This window comes from Anomaloglossus baeobatrachus, chromosome 1, assembly GCF_048569485.1.
Source record: "Anomaloglossus baeobatrachus isolate aAnoBae1 chromosome 1, aAnoBae1.hap1, whole genome shotgun sequence".
Taxonomy (NCBI): domain Eukaryota; kingdom Metazoa; phylum Chordata; class Amphibia; order Anura; family Aromobatidae; genus Anomaloglossus; species Anomaloglossus baeobatrachus.
This window is the reverse complement of record NC_134353.1, coordinates 749680299-749702190: the sequence shown is the minus strand read 5'-3', so window position 1 is coordinate 749702190 and position 21892 is coordinate 749680299. Positions and strand designations below refer to the sequence as shown.

At 41.4% G+C, this 21892-nt stretch overlaps 1 protein-coding gene across 1 annotated transcript in view; it reads right to left on the bottom strand.

Moving 5' to 3' along the window:
- TCTN1 (tectonic family member 1) overlaps positions 1–21892 on the bottom strand; it is a 141819-nt gene that overhangs the window by 48122 nt on the left and 71805 nt on the right. The window contains exons 10-12 of the mRNA XM_075323664.1: positions 21052–21133; positions 4601–4742; positions 1038–1209 (exon numbers count right to left, since the gene is read on the bottom strand). Of these exons, the coding sequence (XP_075179779.1) occupies positions 1038–1209; positions 4601–4742; positions 21052–21133 (396 nt within the window). The remainder of the gene's footprint in view (positions 1–1037; positions 1210–4600; positions 4743–21051; positions 21134–21892) is intronic.

Sequence of the window (21892 nt, the reverse complement as noted above, 5' to 3'; positions counted from 1 at the left end):
CTATTAAACAGCTATGAAGGACAAATCTCCAGATGGTGACTTGTGTGAGTAGCCCAATATAGAAGAGTATATCTGAAAGGGATAAGGTTTTGACACCTGGATCTTGCTACACTGCCTCTGTGTGATTTTTGTCCAAAATTTTGGCTGTCATTGCACTGGTAATGTGGTCTGTGGGTATCACTATTCTTAGGGGGCGGCTGCATGTGGCTCGTGACCCTCTCTCAAAGCTGAAAGTGGCTCGCAACCATCTCTTAGACCTGAATGTGGCCCGCAACCCTTTCTCAGAGCTGAATGTGGCTCAGGACAGTCTTTCAGAGCTGAATGTGGCTCATGACTGTCTCTCATAGCTGAATGTCGGAGACCTACAGGAATAAGTTGATTAAAATAAGAAAAAAAAAAATGACCTAAAGTACCCAAAGAACTATTCACTGTAAATGTAGAAGATATTTGAAGAAATACTTGTGTGACCCATTTAAAGGGGTTGTCTCTTGAACACCAATTCTTTACATATGGCTGGTAGAGCATGTAAGCGACATAAAGGTAGGGGTCTCAATCTGCCTATATCAGTCAGATCGTTGTTTTCCCAATCTGGCAGATGCAATCTGGCCATCTATTGTGCACACGTCTTTGGCAGGCCGATTCCACCTGAAAATGTGTTCCACATAAAATGAACATAGTGCAAAACAATGTCACAACGTTATTACTGTACACATGTTCAGTCTTATATCACGTCATTTAAAAGTTTGGAAACCCAGTTAGAAGTGAGACGCTCATTCTTCAGGGTGTAGAGTAAGAACCATCGCAAGAATGATGGCAATACCAGCAAAGCCACTTCAGAAAAAGATCCGGCTGGGGAAACTCAGTGGCTGTGCCGCCATCTAAAAGACACTGTGCACATAGGCTAAAAGCTTTACATAGTAATAATGACTTTAAGAAAATAAAAATAAAAAGCAACAAAATATTTGGCAGTAATAAAACTTTATATTTTCATCAGATGTGGGTTTCATCTCTATTTTATATACAGAGGGTGAAATTACCTGAACGTCAGCTTGATCCGTGGTAATGGTATTAATTGGTACCCAGTCTAATATATTTTCAGGCTGAGAATTCCCAAACTGGGCCACATAGTTTGGAAACTGTTGTCCTTGTAGCACATTTAGAATAGCAGCTCCGGCAAACTTACAAAATCCAGCATTAGTATAATTGAGTCTATGATGGAAATAAATATAAAATTTTAGTCAAATTTTTAACAATTTTGTTTTTTTAAGCAGAAATTACTGAAAAACTGTCATGTGTGGGTTTTCCACATGAAAATTAAAAGCACCTTGGGCACTAAAGGAGTTTTCACCCATCGAAGTTAGGGTATTTAACGTCTTTATATATTCAAATAATGTTCAACCCTTTCCTGCTTCCTTAGAAAAAAAAAATCAGTGTTTGAGTTTGGCATACGGGTGATTTATGTATGCAAAACACTTGAGCGAGCATTGGTGTGCTCGGGTACACTCGGGGCTCGGCACAGTATGACCTGCTTGCAGTCTCTGACTAGCTTGGGGTAAAATCATTGTTATCGGATGTAGTGTGTACAAAAAAAATGAACAAACCCCGTCTTCTACTGGAAGTGCTCTGTTTATGGCTGGATGTATGTGAACCTGACCCAAACTTCAACGGGTTTGCTCATTGCTACTAATGAAGTCTTCTTTTTATGGTAGACTTGGATACTGAAACACCTACTTCCTAGAGTGTGTTCTTCACTTGTGGGGATGTTGTTAAAGGATTCTGCGATCATCCACCACTGTTGTCTACCGTGGAAGTCCAGGCCTTTTTGAGTTCCCATGCTCACATGTGCACTTCTTTTTTTGCCACGCATAACATTTCTGCTCTCTTTCACTGATGAATTTCTTCATTTTTCAGCCTAACGATGGTATGTTTCTCTTCCATTGAGAGCTCTTTTAACCACATGTTGTGGGTTCACAGCAACAGCTTCCAAATGCAAATGCCACAACTGGAATCAGCACCAGACCTTTTATCTGCCTGACTATGGGGTAATAGGGACTAGCCCATTAAAGAGCTTTTGAAATAATTGTCAAATTAAGTTTGGTCCCTTGAAAATGAGGCAGTTACATATTGAAGAGCTGTAATTCCTAAGCCCTTACTCCAATTAGGATGTGAATACCATCAAAATATAGCTGAGTGTCTGCACATTAATCCCATATTGTTTATAAAGCTGCATCTTGATTATGTTTTTGTAAGCAGCTAAAATGCTAAAACTTGTGCCACTCTGAATATTTCTGGACCTCATTCTAGTAGTTTTATTCGGTTTTACGAGTATTTTAATTTCTTTTTATGTGCTGTCATATGTAAGATGTGCTGAGTACACAAGGCTGTAAGAAGATGGTGTAATATAACAGGGTAAATTAGACCTAATAACAAAAATTGATGGATGTGTTATCCCTTTGAAGCACGATTTCATGCACAGTCCAGGTTTGTCAGGACAAGAGTCGCACTGATGATAATTGGTGTGCTTTCTTATTATCCTTTTGAAACAGAGCGCATTTTTTTTTTTTGCAGCCGCCTTCTTTTCAGAATGTGCCACTCTGGCCTGCACATCATGATGGTACATAAGGGTTATACATGATGTGAACAGACAGGCTTTTTTTGCCATATTCTTATATGTTGCATGTAAGATTTCAGGACTTGGTCACAGAGCTCAACTCCTCTTATGCGGTTATTGTACCCCAGAGTGCACTTTGGCTTGGGGGTCTATGTAGAGGTACTGCTACCAGTACAAAGGTAAATCTCCCATTTACATGTATTGTGGTTAAGATAAGGACATCCCTCTTGTCTTTTTACTTGGCCAGAAGCATGCAGTTGCTACATTGAGCCCTGCTCTCAACCTGAGTAGATGACCAGTTAGCGACTTAGGGAGGTCTCTCTGTTTTTTGTGTACACAGTACCACATGCAGAAGTACCTCTGAAAGAGAAGGATTTGAATAGTGGGATGCTGGTGTAGAAATAATCCACGTACAGATGGTAACATTGGTTCAGTAGTGGATGCATCAATTTCCACACAATTTTCAACTCACTCCCCATACCATGATACTGTCCCCTACCATTATATTGCCTACTTCTAAACTCTTCCTGCCTTAAAGGGGTTGTATGGGGAAAACAAAAAGTTCACTTGGATCTTGAAGTTGTAAAAAAAAAAAAAAAAAAAAAAAAAAAAAGATATTCACCTACTGGAACCTACCTTGATTGTGCGCAGGTCACACAATGATAGGTGCTGACTCAGGAAAAAGAGACGTCACTGTTCCAACAGCAACAGAACCAATTTGACCTGTGGTAGGTGACGATGATCAGATGACTTGAGCAGATGGCATACTGTTCAAGTCACTTGACTGCTGTTTCCAATCACAGGCAAAAATCAACCTTGTGAACCCTTGGTCCATTTGACTATGCATTTTGCGTACTGTTTCAGTACTTTTGCTATCAGACTACTCTCGAGGATGCAACCTGAAGACATCATATGGGGAAATCCATTACCTCCTTATGGGAGGTTAAGGGAGAATAATTCACAAACCTTCAGGCTCCGTGGTTTAACTCCAAACACAGAAATGTTGCAGTATTGTCTGGACACTGCCGTGAAGGGAAACAAACGGAATCAAAAGAGGAGTAATGTTTATTTAGACTACACGTTCTGTCCCCTTCATCAGGGATCATCCTCGTAATGCGTAGTCCAAATAAATTTTTCTCTGATTCTGTTAGTCTTCCTTCAAGACAGTGCCCAGACAATACCGCAACATTTCTCCATTTGGTTCAAATTTCCTAACTTCCATCCTTATGTATCTGGAACCAGCAGTCGGTGCAGCGGCCTGGTGGTGGACACACTATAGCCTTTTTCAACATTGTGCCTGCCAAACAACCATCTTAGGTGAGCAGCATCCATACTTTGATGACTGCTTGTCATTGTTGATTCACACGTGGAGTTCTTTTCTCGTTTTTCTCTTTGGTTTAAACCCCAAGTGGTATTTGTTCGCTATCTAGTGGGTCCATAATGCTTTTATGATCCTTAGAATTGTACATTATTCAACATACAAGATTTCAAGCATGCTGTGAAGCGAAAACAACAATGGAATACCCTTGGACTCTGCCACAAGAGTTTGAAAAATTTGAGGCAGTTAGCCTTACAAAATGCTCAAAAGATGCCAAACACTATGTACACTCCAAATTTTATATTCCTTTATGATACTTTTCCATTTGTCTAAACTTTAGCATATGACTGTATAGATATTGACTCAACATGTATGTAGTTATTTGGTTGCTAGATCCTGTATGTGGCCATCATGAGAATAAAAAAATAAATGAAATGTCATGCAGAGCAATCCCTGTGCACACTGTAACTAAAGTTGTTCTTGCAGTAGTATGCTGAGATCCGAAGAGTCTGGATGTTATCGGTGACCACAAGTCAACTCCTGGGATCCTTATGAGAACAATCACAATGCATGATATAGACCTACTAATGAGAAAGGCGATCTTGTCTGAATTGGCATTGAGAAAATAAATGTAAAAAAAATTCCCAATATAAAAGGTAAAACCTACTTACCGGAGTTTGCACCCAGACATCATGTTGTAACCAAATAACACTGGAGTCCTGGTTCCTTCTTCTGCTAAACAGTTTAGGTCATTTGAGTTCTTAAGCAGAGTTAGTTGCCCAAACCTATTGGTGCTCTGAATAATCCCAGATTTACATAAAGTTGTTAAGGACACTTTTGTTCATAGGAGATAAAAAAAAAAAATCATAAAAGAAAATCTAATTCTCTACTATATCACAATTTAAAGGATTTCCCAGGTACCTATAATTTGGTTTAAAAAAAAGAATTACAATAAAAAAAAATTCCAACACATTTCAGTCTCTTGCTGTCTATCTACACTGGCCAAAATCAACAAATGTTCTTAAAGAACACTCAGGCCATGTAAACATGTTTCTTATCAAGGAATGAATAAGCATATTGCTAATTCTTCGGTTTGTTGGATCATTTATGCCAATAAATAAAGGTGTTCTTGGCAGCAGATCGCCGCATGTAAACGAGATTTGCTGCTGAAACTATGCATGAATTTGCACTGGCCTGTGTTAACAGGCCTGTAACCAAGCATTAATTGACTTGTAACTTGTATATAGTCAATCAGCACTCGTTTTAGGGGCAGAAAACTGACCAACTAAATGGATCTTAAAGTAGTTGTCCGTACTTCTGATAAAAGTCTACAGTCACTCTATGTGACTACAGACGTCTGAATCTTTATTGCGCCTGCACTGCTGGTTCTCTGGTCTAGCCGGTGAGAGTAGGCGGTCACATGACCTCAAATATGTGTTTTACATACTAACGGACACATTCCAACTAGATGTACTCAGTCTTGCTCAAGTCACTTGTATTGAGCGAGGCTTATAACTTCTAGTCAGCATATAACCGCATGTATGTAAATAGCACACATGTGGTGACATGACCACCCGCTCTCATGGGCAACGCCAGAGAACCTGCAGTGTACGTGCTGTAAGGATTCAGAAGTCTGTAGTCACATACTAGTACAGACTTTCATTGGAAGACTGGACAACTCCTTTAAGCAAAGGCTTGCTGCTTGTGTATGTTTTTTTCGAAGGCAGTCATGACTGAAACTCCAAAAAAGAGAAAGGATACTACCCACTGCGCTAATTAATTCTTATACTGTGGTCAAGATAAGATAAATAAATAAACCACAGAAGAACACCTTAGGTATAACCAAAATAATAATACACTGCCCAAATGCACTCACTGCGACCATGTATGACCGGGAGTGTAGATCAGAAAGCCTCCAGAATTAGGCTGGTAGGAATCGGTAGTGTGCAGAAAAAAAAAAGCTTTCAGAGTTGATTCTGAGTGAACTCCTGTTACGGAGTGCTCAGCAAATTAGTGCTTGTAATTGCACCAACCTTGGAGGGGGACCTCGGTGCGGGGTACTGTGAGGGTCTATCCCAGCACAGTAGAGCGAGCCCCTGGTGTGCTGGGCACGATGCTGCTCCTAGACGCCTCGGCCGTCGGCACCCCCAACACAGTAAAGCATTCAATGCAGGAATGCAGAAGCAGGAGGGGTGACATCACCACTGAGTACGGCAGCCTGCAAGGGCCAATCCGACGCGTTTCGAAACTGACTAGTTTCTTCCACCCTCACAGTACCCCGCACTGATGTCCCCCTCCGAGGTTGGTGCAATTACAAACACTAATTTGCTGAGCACTCCGTAACAGGAGTTCACTCAGAATCAACTCTGAAAGCTTTTTTTCTGCACAATACCGATCGCTACCAGCCTGATTCTGGAGGCTTCCTGATCTACACTCCCGGTCATACATGGTCGCAGTGAGTGCCTTTGGGCAGTGTATTATTATTTTGGTTATACCTAAAATGTTCTTCTGTGGTTTGTTTATTTATCTTATCTTGACCACAGTACTCCTTTCACATTGCGTTTTTTTCTACGTCCACAGGTCCCGTCGGAGGATCCGTCCGAATCGCCCCTCTCCCACTCTGCAAAGCGTGTTCCGGACGCATGCGCCCGGCAGGGCCATTCACTATAATGGAGCGCACTGCATTAGCGTGTGCTCTGTTTTGTGCCATTTTTGCACATATACGTTTTCTGCAGATGGACACCCGAACGTAGTCCACTACGTTCTGGTGTCCGTCTGCAGAAAACGTATATGTGCAAATATGGCACAAAACAGAGCACACGCTAACGCAGTGCGCTGCATTACATTGAATGGCCCTGCCGGGCGCACGCGTCCGGAACACGGTTTGCAGAGTGGGGGAGGGGCGATTCGGACGGATCCTCCGACGGGACCTGTGGACGTAGGGAAAAACGCAATGTGAAAGAAGCCTAAGAGTTCATTAGCGCAGTGGTAATATCCTCTTTTTTTCATGTTTAGTCACTCAGCAGCAGTGATTGTTATCGCTTGCACAATTTTTGAGCTCTTTATGTGGGGTGTATATTCGTAAGGCGCAGATACTTTTTGTATACATGACTCAAACTCCATCCTTTATACATTACCGATCTTCACGTACATAAAATGATGACACCAAAATTTCACATCCCTGTGCCTTTTTGCATAATCATATATAATTTTTTATGCATAATCATATATGTTTTTTTTTAGAAATAGTTCTATTAATTATTCAAACAACTTTCTTTTAAAAAACCCAATTGTATCTATGACATGACGTTTTGACTGCAGCGAGTCAGTCCTTGATTTTAGAAATAATATTTCCATCTATAATTTTAGCTCATAATGATTTATTGGTGTTGAGTTTCTTACATTATACATTATTGTAATATATAAGACCAATTACGGAGTTATATAAGAGTCTTATAGAAAGTAATACAAATAAGATCCGTCATGGTGCCCTCAGGAGCCAACACGTTTCTATAAATTTTTTCTCTCTAATGCCGGCTATATAATAAACACTGACATGTGACAACTCTTGTTTTCTTTAAAAGCTTTCCGAAATTTCTTACAAACTGTTATGTCTACAATGTAATTATAATAATTAGTGGCAACATATTATATTAATGGAGAATGTTGAGCAAACCAATATTTAATCTAGCTGGAAATACTGGATGGGCTGCAATTGTGACATATACAGACAATTACAAACACATACTGTAAGTACCAAATGTGTTTTGGTTTTTTTTAATTCCAATTTTTGGATTCTAGTTTAGATTGTCTCTATGCGGTGAATATATAAATGGCGGTTCATTGCAGGTCCTTGTCTGCTGGCACCTTTCTCTCGAAGGTCATTGCCAGGGTCTTTTCAATAATTTGTGCCTCTGAAGCAAGAACATTTTTTGTACTTTTTAATTGTACAAATAAAACCTAAATTATAAAATATAAAAAAGTTATTTAACCCCCATAATTATATATTTTCTGAAAGTAGACACCTGGAAAACTGTAAAAATGCCACTCAGCGTTTTACACATGCATGCACCTGCAACTTTGGATCAAAGTTATTTTTTTTTCAAAGAAATTATATATAAATTGATATTAGTGGATGAAAGCGTTATCCAAATCAAAAACTAGATACACAACAATTTGTTGAAATAAAAGATTAATATGTGCATACACCATGTAAGTGTAACATGTGAGTCCATACACCACAGGCCTATGTGTACATTTTGTTTATCTTTATAAAATTATCAGAACTGGAATGTTGTTGCGGCGCAAAATTTAAATAAAGCGAATTGGGCAAGCCAGGAGAACTTAGGAGGAGGAATATACACCGAGGACGCGCCCCGCAAAGGCTTACCCGGCTGCACACATCATTCAAGCAATGCACTAATTTCTGGACTTTTGATAACTTTTTGTATGCAGTCAAACATCCAATCTGGAAACTGAAGGTATGATTAATTCACCATGCTAGCGCCAGTATGGAACTGACTTTACTTTATATAAGAAAATCCTACTGGTTATTTTCCTTTAAAAGGTGTCTGAGTAAAATGGGCCTCATAGATGTAAGCTGTATAAGGCTGTAATTTTAGGTTGGAAACCCATGGTTAATTCGGGCATTGTGGTGTGTATACAAATGCACTCATCTGAACCTGGCCTAAAACAGAAATCAATCAGAAATCAACTTTTTGTGACCAATACAGTCCTCTAGAGCCTTTAAGGCAGGGGTGGGCAATTAATTTTCCCATGGGGCCGCATGAGAAGTTGGGATGGTTTTAGAGGGCTGGACTAATATAATTAACTCGGTTCTACTATATAATATATATATATACACATACACACACACACACACACACACATATATATTGTGTGTGTAGATAATATATATACACATACACACAATGTATAAATACATGCACACACAATCCCCATATACTACACCACTACACCCGCCACATACTACACCTGTAATATACATCCCTATACACTACACCTGTAATATACATCCCTATACACTACACCTGTAATAAACTACACCTCTATATACTACACCACTATATACTACACCCCTATATACACCTGTATTATACTACACCACTACACCCCTATATACACCTGTATTATACTACACCCCTATATACACCTGTATTATACTACACCACTATATACACACCTGTATTATACTACACCCCTATATACACCTGTATTATACTACACCCACTACACCTCTATATACACCTGTATTATACTACACCACTACACCCCTATATACACCTGTATTCTACTACACCACTACACCTCTATATACACCTGTATTATACTACACCACTACACCCCTATATACACCTGTATTATACTACACCACTATACCTCTATATACACCTGTATTATACTACACCCACTACACCTCTATATACACCTGTATTATACTACACCCCTATATACACCTGTATTATACTACACCTGTATTATACTACACCACTACACTCCTATATACACCTGTATTATACTACACCACTACACCCCTATATACACCTGTATTATACTACACCACTACACCCCTATATACACCTGTATTATACTACACCACTACACCCCTATATACACCTGTATTATACTACACCACTACACCCCTATATACACCCCTATATACTACACCCCTATATACACCCCTATATACTACACCCCTATATACTACACCCCTACACCCCTATATACACCCCTATATACTACACCACTACACCCCTATATACACCTGTATTATACTACACCCCTATATACACCTGTATTATACTACATCACTACACCCCTATATACACCTGTATTATACTACACCACTACACCCCTATATACACCCCTATATACTACACCCCTATATACACCCCTATATACTACACCACTACACCCCTATATACACCCCTATATACTACACCACTACACCCCTATATACACCCCTATATACTACACCCCTACACCCCTATATACTACACCCCTACACCCCTATATACACCCCTATATACTACACCACTACACCCCTATATACACCTGTATTATACTACACCACTACACCCCTATATACACCTGTATTATACTACATCACTACACCCTTATATACACCTGTATTATACTACACCCCTATATACACCTGTATTATACTAAACCACTACACCCCTATATACACCTGTATTATACTACACCACTACACCCCTATATACACCTGTATTATACTACACCACTATACCCCTATATACACCTGTATTATACCACACCACTACACCCCTACATACACCTGTATTATACTACACCACTACACCACTATATACTAGACCACTACACCCCCCCCCATATCCCACACCTGTAAAACTACATTCCCATATACTAAACCACTACACCCCAAATATTTATCAACAGTTAACCCCCGCAGGTTACTAGTAACCACTCACCTCTCTTCTTATTGTCCCCTCCTCAGGCACCTCCGTACGAGAGTACGCTGAGCAGCTTCTCTTTCACATGCCCAGGCTGCACAGATGCTGTATTCCTAGGAGCCGCTGCTTCTCTCCATACAGCCCCCGCTGCTGCAGCAGCTTCTCCTGCCGGGCGGGAACTTTTCAAATGACACACGCTCGCCGTACTGACGATATCAGGGCGCGCGTGTGTCACAGAGAAAGCTGCCGGAGGGAACAGAGGAGTGATTCCTGCGTCCTGCTGCCTGCACTGACTGTGCAGAGCTGCAGGATCTGTCCTCTGTTTCCTACCCGGCACGCAGCGTGTGATGAGGGCAATCTGACCACGCGCCTCCCGAAGCCTGGAGCTCCGGACAACAGGTCAGATTGCCCTCATCACTGACCGGCCAGAAAGGACGCCCTGAGCCAGGCGTGCCGGTCACAGAGAGTAGGCGGGCCGGATGTGGCCCGCGGGCCGCCCCTTGCCCAGGACTGCTTTAAGGAGTTGAGGAGCCAATATATTAGGCATCCACTTCAAAAATCATACAATTTTAAAAAGTGCACCCCTTAAAAATTACTGAAATATTATTTAGGACGAATGAATACCCTTCAGCGTCTTCATATAAATTAATAAATGAACATAAACATCAAAATATCATCTTTTAAAATTAAAACGTGGATTTAGACCCAAAATTATTACTTTTTATAGGAGGATAGGCGAAAAAGCACACCATAATTTGTTGCCTAATTCTTTCCAGAGAACGTGATATCATATACGTTGTCATATACCACTGTTTTTGCACACCAGCGTGGCTCAGAAGGGAAGGAGCACCATTTTACTGGAATAGTTTGGAAGCACCGTGGCACATTTGCAGAGCCCATGAGGTTCCAGAAGAGGAAAAGAAAAAAGCCAAACACCTCATTTTGGAAACAACACCCAAACGGAGTCTAGTGAATAGTTTCCTACCACAGGTGTTTCATAGATTTCTTTAATAGCTCCAGAAATTAGAAATTAAGGTTCTTCAATATTATGTAGATTTAGCTGAATTTTTTTTTTCATTTTTATAAGAGGTAATAAAACAAAATGGACACTGCAATTTATTACACAATTTCCTCAGAGTACAGCAATACCCTATATGTTGTTGTGCACCATCTGAAAACATCATGAGGCTCAGAAGGGAAAAAGTGCAATTTGAAGTGCCAATGTGGCTAGAACGGTATTCTGTCACTATATTGCGAACCCCTGAGGTACTAGAATATTGGAAACTCCACAGAAGTGACCATTTTTGGGAACTAAATCCCTCAAGATATTTATTAAGGGACGAAATGACTATTTTGCTCTCAAAATTGTCTTTCAAAAAATTATTTTCTTTTAGTATTAATTAGGGCTTTTTATTTTACACTGTTGACTGTGATATATTTATTTTAATCTGCAAATAAATGTCTGACAAGATACTAAATTTATATAGATTTATTTATTTATTTATATTTCCACAAGAAAAATAGTTTATGAAAAACAAAAATTATTTTCAGGTCACCATTTTCTGGGAGAGTAAAGGGTACTTTACACGCTGCGATCTCGCTAGCAAGATCGCTAGCGAGCGTACCCGCCCCCGTCGGTTGTGCGTCAGGGGCACATCGCTGCCCGTGGCGCACATCATCGCTAGGAACAGTCACACATACTTACCTGCCTAGCGACGTCACTGTGACCGGCGTCATAGCGACGTCACTAAGCGGCTGCCCAATTGAAGCGGAGTGGCGGAGATGAGCGGGCAGAACATCCCGCCCACCTCCTTCCTTCCTCATTGCCGGCGGTTGCAGGTAAGGAGATATTCCTGCGGAGTCACACATAGCGATGTGTGCTGCAGCAGGAACGACGACCAACCTCGCTACTGACGAGACAACGATTTTTAGTAAATGAACGACCTCTCTCACACCACCGATTTTTACCTCTTTTGCGATCGTTTAAGGTCGCACATAGCTGTCACACGCTGTGATGTCGCTAACGACGCCGGATGTGCGTCACAAACACAGTGACCACGACGATATACAGTTAGCGATGTCGCAGCATGTATATGGCCCTTAAGGCCATGTGCGCACATGGCTTTTCTTTTTTCCGTTTTGGTTGCGTTTTAAATTGCCCTGTGTCATTGACAAAATGCATGTGTTTTGCTTCCCCAGCAACGTCTATGAGAAATCAGAAATTCCGTCTGCATGTTGCTTTTTTTAGGCAGCATTTTGACAGATATTTGTCAAAATCGCTACCTAAAAAATAGCAGCATGTCCCTTCTTCATTGCGTTTTAGTCACATTTTGTCACCCATTGAAATGAATAAGGTGTGTCAAAACGCACTGCGTTTTGGATGCATTTTTGTCAACAAAAACGCAAGTTACCAACTTTTCTCCATTCTCTCTCTCGCTCACTCTCTGTCTCTCTCCGCTTCATACTCACCGATTACCATCATGGCGTGACTGTCACACTGCTCCTGTGGCCTCCGCTGCTTCTGAAAGTGCCGGATGCTCATTAAGATAATTTCATATTCACTGCATCCGCTCATTCGGCTTATTTCATATTCACTGCTTCCCCTGCCCAACGGTGCCTATGATTGGTTGCAGTCAGACACTCTCCCACGCTGAGTGACAGCTGTCTGACTGCAACCAATCACAGCTGCTGGTGGGCGGGTCTATATCATACAGTAAAATAAATAATTTAAAATAACCGGCGTGCGGTCCCCCTCAATTTTGATACACAGCCAAGATAAAGCCTTACAGCTGAGGGTTAGTATTCTCAGACTGGGGAGACCCATGTTATTGGGAGCCCCCCCAGTCTAAAAATATCAGCCAGCAGCTGCCCGGTATTGCCACATACATTAGATGCGACAGTTCCGGGACTTTACCCGGCTCATCCCGATTGCCCTGGTGAGGTGGCAATCGGGGCAATAAGGACTTAATGGCAGCCTACAGCTGCCACTAAGTCCTAGCTTAGTGATGGCAGGTGTCTATGAGACACCCCCTTATCACTAATCTGTATGTGAAAGTAAATAAACACAAACACCGAATAATCCTTTATTTGAAATAAAAGACAAAAATCTCTCACCCACAGCGAGCACAATAGAACAAGACAGCCCACTGTGAGTTCCACGCAACAACTGAAGTGAGTTACGCTATCAGCGGTAACGTCACTCAGGTTAGCCACTGCCACAGCTGAAAAAAATCACCTAAGTGACTGAAGTGAGCAGCGCCATCAGCGGTGCAGTCACTCAGGTGATTTCCGGTTACAGCTGGAGTCCTTAACCTGTGACAGCAAATCAGGTTTCTACAGAGACAGAGCTGCGCGAGGAGATTGAACTCCAGTCAACCTCTGATGTCAGAACTGCGGGCCTGGCACTACTGCCCGAGTTCATTCTCATCACAGGGCTTTGTCTCTATCTGCTGTCAGTGGGCACTCATGCTCTATGATGCTCGCTGTGACAGGACAGGGATGTAGCCTAGTTGAATCGCCGTCGGACCTCTTGTTGATTACTTTGGACCTTCAGGGTGTGTTGGGGTTAATAAAGTGGTTAAAGAGGGTGTTTTTTGTATTTTATTCCAAATAAAGGACTTTGGGGGTGTATGTGTTTATTTACTTTCGCTTACAGATTAGTGATGGGGCGGAGTTTCATAGACGACCGCATCACTAATTTAGGACTTAGTGGCTGCTGTGGGCTGCCATTACCTCCTTATTATCCCGACTGCCACCGTACCAGGGCAACGGTCTTATGAATGCGCCACTTCTGGGGCGGCTGTGGGTTGCTATTGTTAGGCTGGAAAGGGCCAAATAACGATGGGCCTTCCCAGCCTAATAATATTAGCCCCCAGTTGTCTGCTGCACCTTGGCTGATTTTAGTTAACCTTGGCTCATTATATGACCCCACGTCATATATATATAAAAAAAATGTAATAAATCAAATAAAGTGTGTGATCCCCTCTATTTTTCATAACAAGGAAAGGTAAAGCAGAGAGCTGAGGGTTGCAGCCCACAGCTGCTGCTGGTCCTGAGCTGCATATGAAAAGTGGAGGGGGACTCCATGTCATTTTTTTACTCCAAAAAAATTAAAAAACAGCTGTCCAAGCTACCTATGCCTCTATCAAGCTATTCTGTTATTGCTTTCTATCTATTCTACCCGTTCTTTCTTATTATCTTTGCTATATGCTTTTTCTATCTATTCTATATGTTCTATTCTATTTTTCTATCTTTTCTAGTTATCTATCAATTATCCTATCCTATTTTATTTCTCCTCTAAAAAAAGCATTGAAAATGCATTGAAAATGCACTGAAAACGCATGCATTTTCACCAGTTTTTTTTGTCAAACGCAGTGTTTACAGTTGTCAAGTCTGCCAGAGGGTGCTTTTTTTTGTCAAATCAAGAATGCAGCGTGTGGACATACCCTAAAATGGAAAATTGGACATAATTTCACCCAAAACTCCCAAAATAGGCTAGACAAAGTTGTGGGCACCTTTCCAAAATTGTGGTTAAAGAACTTTGTTTCAAGAATGTGATGCTTGTTCAAACTCATCTTTGGCAAGTAACTGGTGTGGGCAATAAGAAAATCACACTTGAAACCAGATAAAAAGGGGAGAAGTTGACTCAATCTTTGCATTTTGTGTTTGCATGTGCCACACTAAGCATGGAGAACAGAAAGAGAAGCAAAGAACTGTCTGAGGACTTTATAACTAAAATTGTTAAAAAATATCAACAATGGCAAGGTTACAGGTTCAATTCCAAAGATCATGATGTTTCTTTGTACATGGTTGGCAACATAATCAAAAAGTTTAAAATCCAAGGCATTGTAGCTAATCTCCCTGGACATGGGTGGCAGACTGATGAAACTGATGAAAAATTGTAATGCAGGATAGTGTGAATGGTGGATTAGCAGCCCCAATCAAGGTATAAAGAAATGCAAGGTGTCCTGAGGGTGCATCAGTGTCAGCAGGAACTATACATTGACAGTTGAATGAAGTTAAACGCTATGACAGGAAACCCAGGAAGACCTCACTGCTGACAGACATAAAAACCTAGGCTGCAGTTTGCCAGAATGTACGTGAGTAATCCAAAATCTTTTTGGGAAAGCGTCTTGTGGACAGATGAGACCAAGATAGAGCTTTTTGGTAAAGCACATCATTCTACTGTTTACCGAAAACGGAATGAGACCTACAAAGAAAAAAACACAGTATTTACTTACAGTCAAATATGGTGGAGGTTCAAAGATGTTTTGGGGTTGTTTTGCTGCCTCTAGCACTGGGTGCCTTGAATGTGTGCAAGGCATCAGGAAATCTTAAGATTTCCAAAGGATTTTGGGTCGCAGTGTAGTTCTCAGTGTCCGAAAGCGGAGTTTGCTTCCTAGGTCCTGTAGGACACTGACCGCAAACATACTTCAAGAAGCAAGCATAAATGGATGTAATCAAAGCGCTGGAGAGTTCTGAAGTGGCCAAAAATTAGTCCGGATGAAAATCCCATTGAACACCAGTGGAGATAGCTTAAAATTGCTGTTGGGAGAAGGTACCCTTCAATATGTGAGACCTGGAGCAGTTTTCAAAAGAAGAGTGGTCCAAAAATCCAGGTGTAAGACGATTGGTGATGGTAATAGGAAGCGATGGATTGCAGTTATTTATTCCAAAGTGTGTGCAACTAAATATTAAGTTAAGGGTGCCAATAATTTTGTCCTGCCCATTTTTGGAGTTTTATGTGAAATTGTGTCCAATTTGCCTTTTTTCCCCACTGTATTTTGTGTTTTTTTCAATGCACATAAACAAAATAAACATGTATATAACAACAGGTGTAATTGCAATAATTTTCTGGGAGAAATACTTCATTTTCTGGAACAATTTCAAGGGTGCCAACACACGGGTCCCATGTTCTAATTTTCCCTCACGAAACTCCATAATAAGTCCTTCATTCCATCTATAATTGTTGCTATCAGTGTTGTATCGTCTACATAGTTAAGACTGTTGATTTGTCCAGCAATTTTGATCCCTTCTTTTTCAGGAAGTCCAGCCTTACTGAAAATATCTTCTGCATATAAATTAAAGAGAAATGGTGACAGGATGGAGCTTTGTCCGAAACCTCACTCTACCTTGAACCATGCCGTGTCACAGTGTTCAGTTCAGAGTGCTGCTACTTGGTCAATGTAAAGGTTCCTGATGAGGCGGATCAGACCATGCGGCACATCCATATCCTTCATGGTATTCCAAAGTTTCTGGTGATGAACACAGTCAAAAGCTTTGCTGTAGAGCAAAAATAAAGCTCCTTGTTATACTTTGGCCTTTTCAATTATCCATCTAATGTTAGCAATTACATCTCTTGTTCTTCTGTCATTTCTGAATCCTGCTTGTTCCTCTGGCAGCCTTCTCAAAGTAAGGCCTAGGACACATGACGAGAAAAACAATGCAGGTGGCATTCGATTAAAAAAAAAATCAAAAAACAAAATCACATTCCACTCAGATCAATATTTCTCTATGTGCCCGCTCCCATGAGCGATTATTTTCTCAGCCCTAAGTGGACCGAGAAAACAGTCGTAGCATGCTGCAAGTGTAATGCGATCCTGTTCCACTCGCACCCATGCCATTCTATGGGGCGAGAGAAAAATCGCACTGCTCTCGCGTTACACCGGTGTAACGCGAGAGCAGTGCGATTCTAGTATCAACCGGCAACGGAGGAGATAGGGAGATAAATCCCTCCCTCTCCTCCGCAGCATCGGCCCTTCCCTCCTCAGCGCTGCCCCATCTCTGCAGCTGTGGTCTGATCGCACGATCGGACCACAGTCGCATGACCCTTGCATGACACTCGGCTCCTGCTGTGCTGCCAGCGTGAGCAGAGTTTCATGAGAGGATCGCACATAACCCCATGTGGCCTCGGCCTAAGGCTGTAGCCGTCTTTATAGGATCTTCAGTAGTATTTTGCTGGCATGAGGTATGAGCCCAAAAGTCCAATAGTTTCCAAAGTCTGTAGCATTTCCTTTCTTTGGAAAATGAATAAACACCGATCTTGTCCAGTCCTTGGGCTATTAACTATTCATCTGTTGACACAGGCATGTGATAACATCAACTGCTGCTTCAGAAGACTTTATTAGCTCTATTAGAATATTGTTGTATCAAGGTGCTTTGTTTTCTGACAGAAGCTTTATCGCAGTAATGGCTTGGGCTTTTAAGATGTTTGGTTTGCTATTGTTTCCAGTCTCCGTTTCTTCCTGTATTGCTGAGTCATTCTTGTAGATGTGCTCCATGTATTTTTTCCATCTTTCCTTGATTTGTTCTGCCTCAGTTAGTTTGTTCCCATAGGTGTCTTTCAACATTCCCATTTTTGGTTGAAAATTTCATCTTATTTCTTTGACATTTGGCAAGCCTTCTTGGTCTTGCCCTGCAGATGTTCATTTTATGTCTCTGTACATATCTTTTGGTAATAAAGTTATTTGTCTGCTCGCATGGCTCTCTATGGTCTTTTACTGATATTGTCTGCATTCTACTTGTTACCTTTTGCCATTCGCCTTTCTATGATGATTTTTAGGATCTCTCCTGTTAACCATTGCTGCGGGGGTCTCTTCTGCCTCTTGTTGATTGTCCTTCTGGCTTCTTCGGTTAGAATCGTTTTTATCTGTGTCCATAATTTCTCAAGCTTTCTTTCATCCGTGTCCAGTGATAAATCGGTTGTGCACACAGTTCCAAAATACTTCAGATACGTTGAGAAAATCAAAGTTAGAAATGACCTGTTGTCTAGTGTTTTTGTGCAGCTTGACTCTTATTCTTTGCTTTAAAAACTTCATAATCAATTCCACAGTGAGCTCCTGGTCTTGTTTTTGCGGTATTGATAGACTACCTCCATCTTTGTCGAACACATATGTAGTCAAATACTTATATGCCCTATTCAGTGGCGTCCATGTGTAAAATCTCTGTTTGTGATTTTGGAAGAAGGCATTCCAAAATGTTGACTGTTGATTTGTTGTACAAAAGTCAATGAATCTTCCTCAAGCCTTGTTTCGTTCACCAAGTCCAAAGTTTCCAACAACGATTTTATGCTTGCCATGGCCCGTTTTGAAATTGAAGTCTCACATGATAATGAGTAAGTCTTGTTTTGACGTCATATCGATTTCTTCTTAAACTTGATCGTAGAATAGTTACACGTCCTACTCCTCAGCATCTGTTGTTGCGTAAATCTGTATAACAGTGACATGGATTGGCGCTCCTTTTAGTTGCATCGAGATGAATATCACTGCCTGGATTGTACTTCAGGACATTGCCGGCCAATATTCGGTTGAGAATAAAAATTACACCATTTCTTCTTTGGTTATCATTACCAGAATAGTAGACCCAATGTTTGTTTGACTGGAAACGTCAAGATTGAGTCCATCTTAGTTCACTAATTCACAGTAAAGGCCCAGTCACACTAAACAACTTACCAGCGATCCCAACAACGATACAACCTGATAGGGATCGCTGGTAAGTTGCTAGGAGGTCGCTGGTGAGATGTCACACTAAGCGACGCTCCAGCGATCCCACCAGCAACCTGACCTGGCAGGGATCGCTGGAGCGTCGCTACACATGGAAGCATGCTGCGCTTGGTAACTAAGGTAAATATCAGGTAACCAACCCGATATTTACCTTGGTTACCAGTGCACACCGCTTAGCGTTGGCTCCCTGCACATACTCTGCTACGTGTGCAGGCAGGAGCCGGCTTCTGCGGACGCTGGTAACCACGGTAAACAGCGGGTAACCAAGAAGCCCTTACCTTGGTTACCCGATATTTACCTTTGTTACCAGCGTCCGCCGCTCTCAGCGGTCAGTGCCGGCTCCTGCTCCCTGCACTCCTAGCCACAGTACACATCGGGTAAATTACCCGATGTGTAGTCTGGCTATGTGTGCAAGGAGCAGGAGCCGGCGGCAGCTGAGAGCGGCGGACGCTGGTAACGAAGGTAAATATCGGGTAACCAAGGTAAGGGCTTCTTGGTTACCCGCTGTTTACCGTGGTTACCAGCAGCCGCAGAAGCCGGCTCCTGCTGCCTGCACATTTAGTTGTTGCTCTGTCGCTGTCACACACAGCAATGTGTGCTTCACAGCGGGAGAGCAACAACTAAAAAATGGCCCAGGACATTCAGCAACAACCAACGACCTCACAGCAGGGGCCAGGTTGTTGCTGGATGTCACACTAAGCAACATCGCTAGCAAGTTGTGCCTCAGCAGCGATGTTGCTAGCAATGTTGCTTAGTGTGAGGGTACCTTAAGTCGAGTCCTGTTCGATCCATTTCAGCTTTGACGATCTCTAGTTTGCCTTGACTTATGGTTCGTACATTCCAAGTTTCGAACTTTATGATATTTTTGCAGCTTTTGATCTTCCCTTTCGACCAAGAAATATCAGCAGCAAGACGTCCTAGCGGCTTTGTACCTGCCACGTCATGAGACTTGATCATACTCAGGTCGACCATTGGCTTTTCCTCAGTAGCTTGTTGAGAGCCTTCAGGTCTAGGGGTGCATCTTCCAGCACTATATCAAATTCCTTTAGTTGTACTCTGCGTTAAGTTTTCTCTACGGAAGATCGCCAGGCCTTTTTTTTCATCCACGCAGTAATGTGGCTCTAGTGAAGGAGCCACACTAAATCAGATAATATGGAGATTAAAAGATACAACTACACGGGTGTGTGCACTAAAAGCATCATTGGCCATCAACAGCAAATGTGCTGGTGGAAATAGGATCAAAAAGTAGAAAACAGCCCAGTTGGAGGGAACAGCACAATTAAATAGTTCTATCACTTATACTTTCATTTGTTAGAGGGGTTATCTCAAAGTCAACAACTATCTATGAACCCTATTAAGGCACATGTACATCAGACAGAGGAGTAACGTTTTTGGGATCCTCCTCCATGAGTCACTAACGTGATCCGCCATGTATGATGTGCATTTGCTTCAGCACACATACCATGTCTTTGTATTACTCTGTCCACCATTCATTTGGATAAACCAAATTATTGACATTTTTTCATCTGTAGTCAGTTTCCAGAAAAATGTATGGCCTTATGTTCTAGTACGAACACGTAGTACACCAGCTTCTATTAAACCACCACTCCAGCATTTTTTTTATTTTATTTCAGGAGTGGTGTTTTAAATGTCAGTCCCCTGCCCCCTTTCTTATACATATCTGCTGCCCACTCCTTCTGTTATCGCCAGTGCTCCATTCTGTCTGCAGGGATTTGTAACCTACTGGTAGCTCCGGTATTTCATGGTGCACGCCGGAGGTCACTAATCAATACAACTCTATGAGTGCCTCATTCTGGCGTTGTTCTAGCTCTCATAGACTTGCATTGGAAAGCTTGTGACGTAACTTCTGACTTACAGCCAATCAGAAATTATTGGCACAAGAAGGCACAGTAGGGCCGATGCAGCAACCGAGAAATAATGAAGCCGTTGGAGGGTGAGTATAATACAAGGAGCACAGGACTTAGGATTAAAGAGCCACTCCAGGGCTGAAAAAAACAAAACGATCGAGTGGTGCTTTAAAAAGTGGGCTGTCTTCATAAGAGAAGCCCTACATATAAAGTATGTACAAATAACAGTATAATAGTGTTGTATGGAAAACTCTGTAAATATAAACCATAATCAAATACTGAAGTAAAAAAGGATATTGTGGCAATTTAAAGCCAGCAACCACAGGTAGGCCAAATACGTAGCCAGGATTTCCACTGAGAAAGGCGGGCGTTGTGCCATTCTGTAACATAGCAGAAGGTTAGTGCTGTATTCAATGAATATAAAGCGAAAACTTGGGTAAATAAGACACTGTTGACTGTGTTGCGTTCATGTTCCCATTCCTTTCATTTCAGAAAATTGTATTTACATCAGACACACAATCTGTACTGACGACTTTGAGCATTCAGCAACTGTTTCTATGTTGGGTTAATGATTTAAAATTGGAAACTATATAAATACCGATCCTTTCTATTAATCACTGGTTATCTTAGGTGAGAGGACAAGTCTCCTGTAACACTATACTCCCTAGCATTAATGTTTAGTTGTACGGCATCCAGACAGAAGCACAAAATTATAGCTATTAAGCCATAAACGCTTCATTTACTGATATAAAACACATTAGCTCTAATACTTGAGATTGCTCATGATGACTCCCCCATACATATGAGCAATTGGCTGGAGCCAGAGTACAAGTGTCTTCAATGGGGAGAAAAACTCCAACATTGCATCCTTCTCTCCTCCGCCAACATCTATTAGTGAAGAGTCAGAAGCCAGCTATACACATCAGATGGTCCGACAGTCCAGCCGGCTTTCATAGAATGTGTAAGGGGGTCTTTAATGCTGTGTAGACAATAGCACTCACTCATATAAGTTGCATTAATTTATCATGTGATACTCTGGAAAGCGAGAAAAAAAATTCCAAGTGAGGCGAAATTGCAAAAAAAGCACAATGTCTCAATTTTCTTTATTTGCAACCTTCAAATATATGGTAAAAACTATT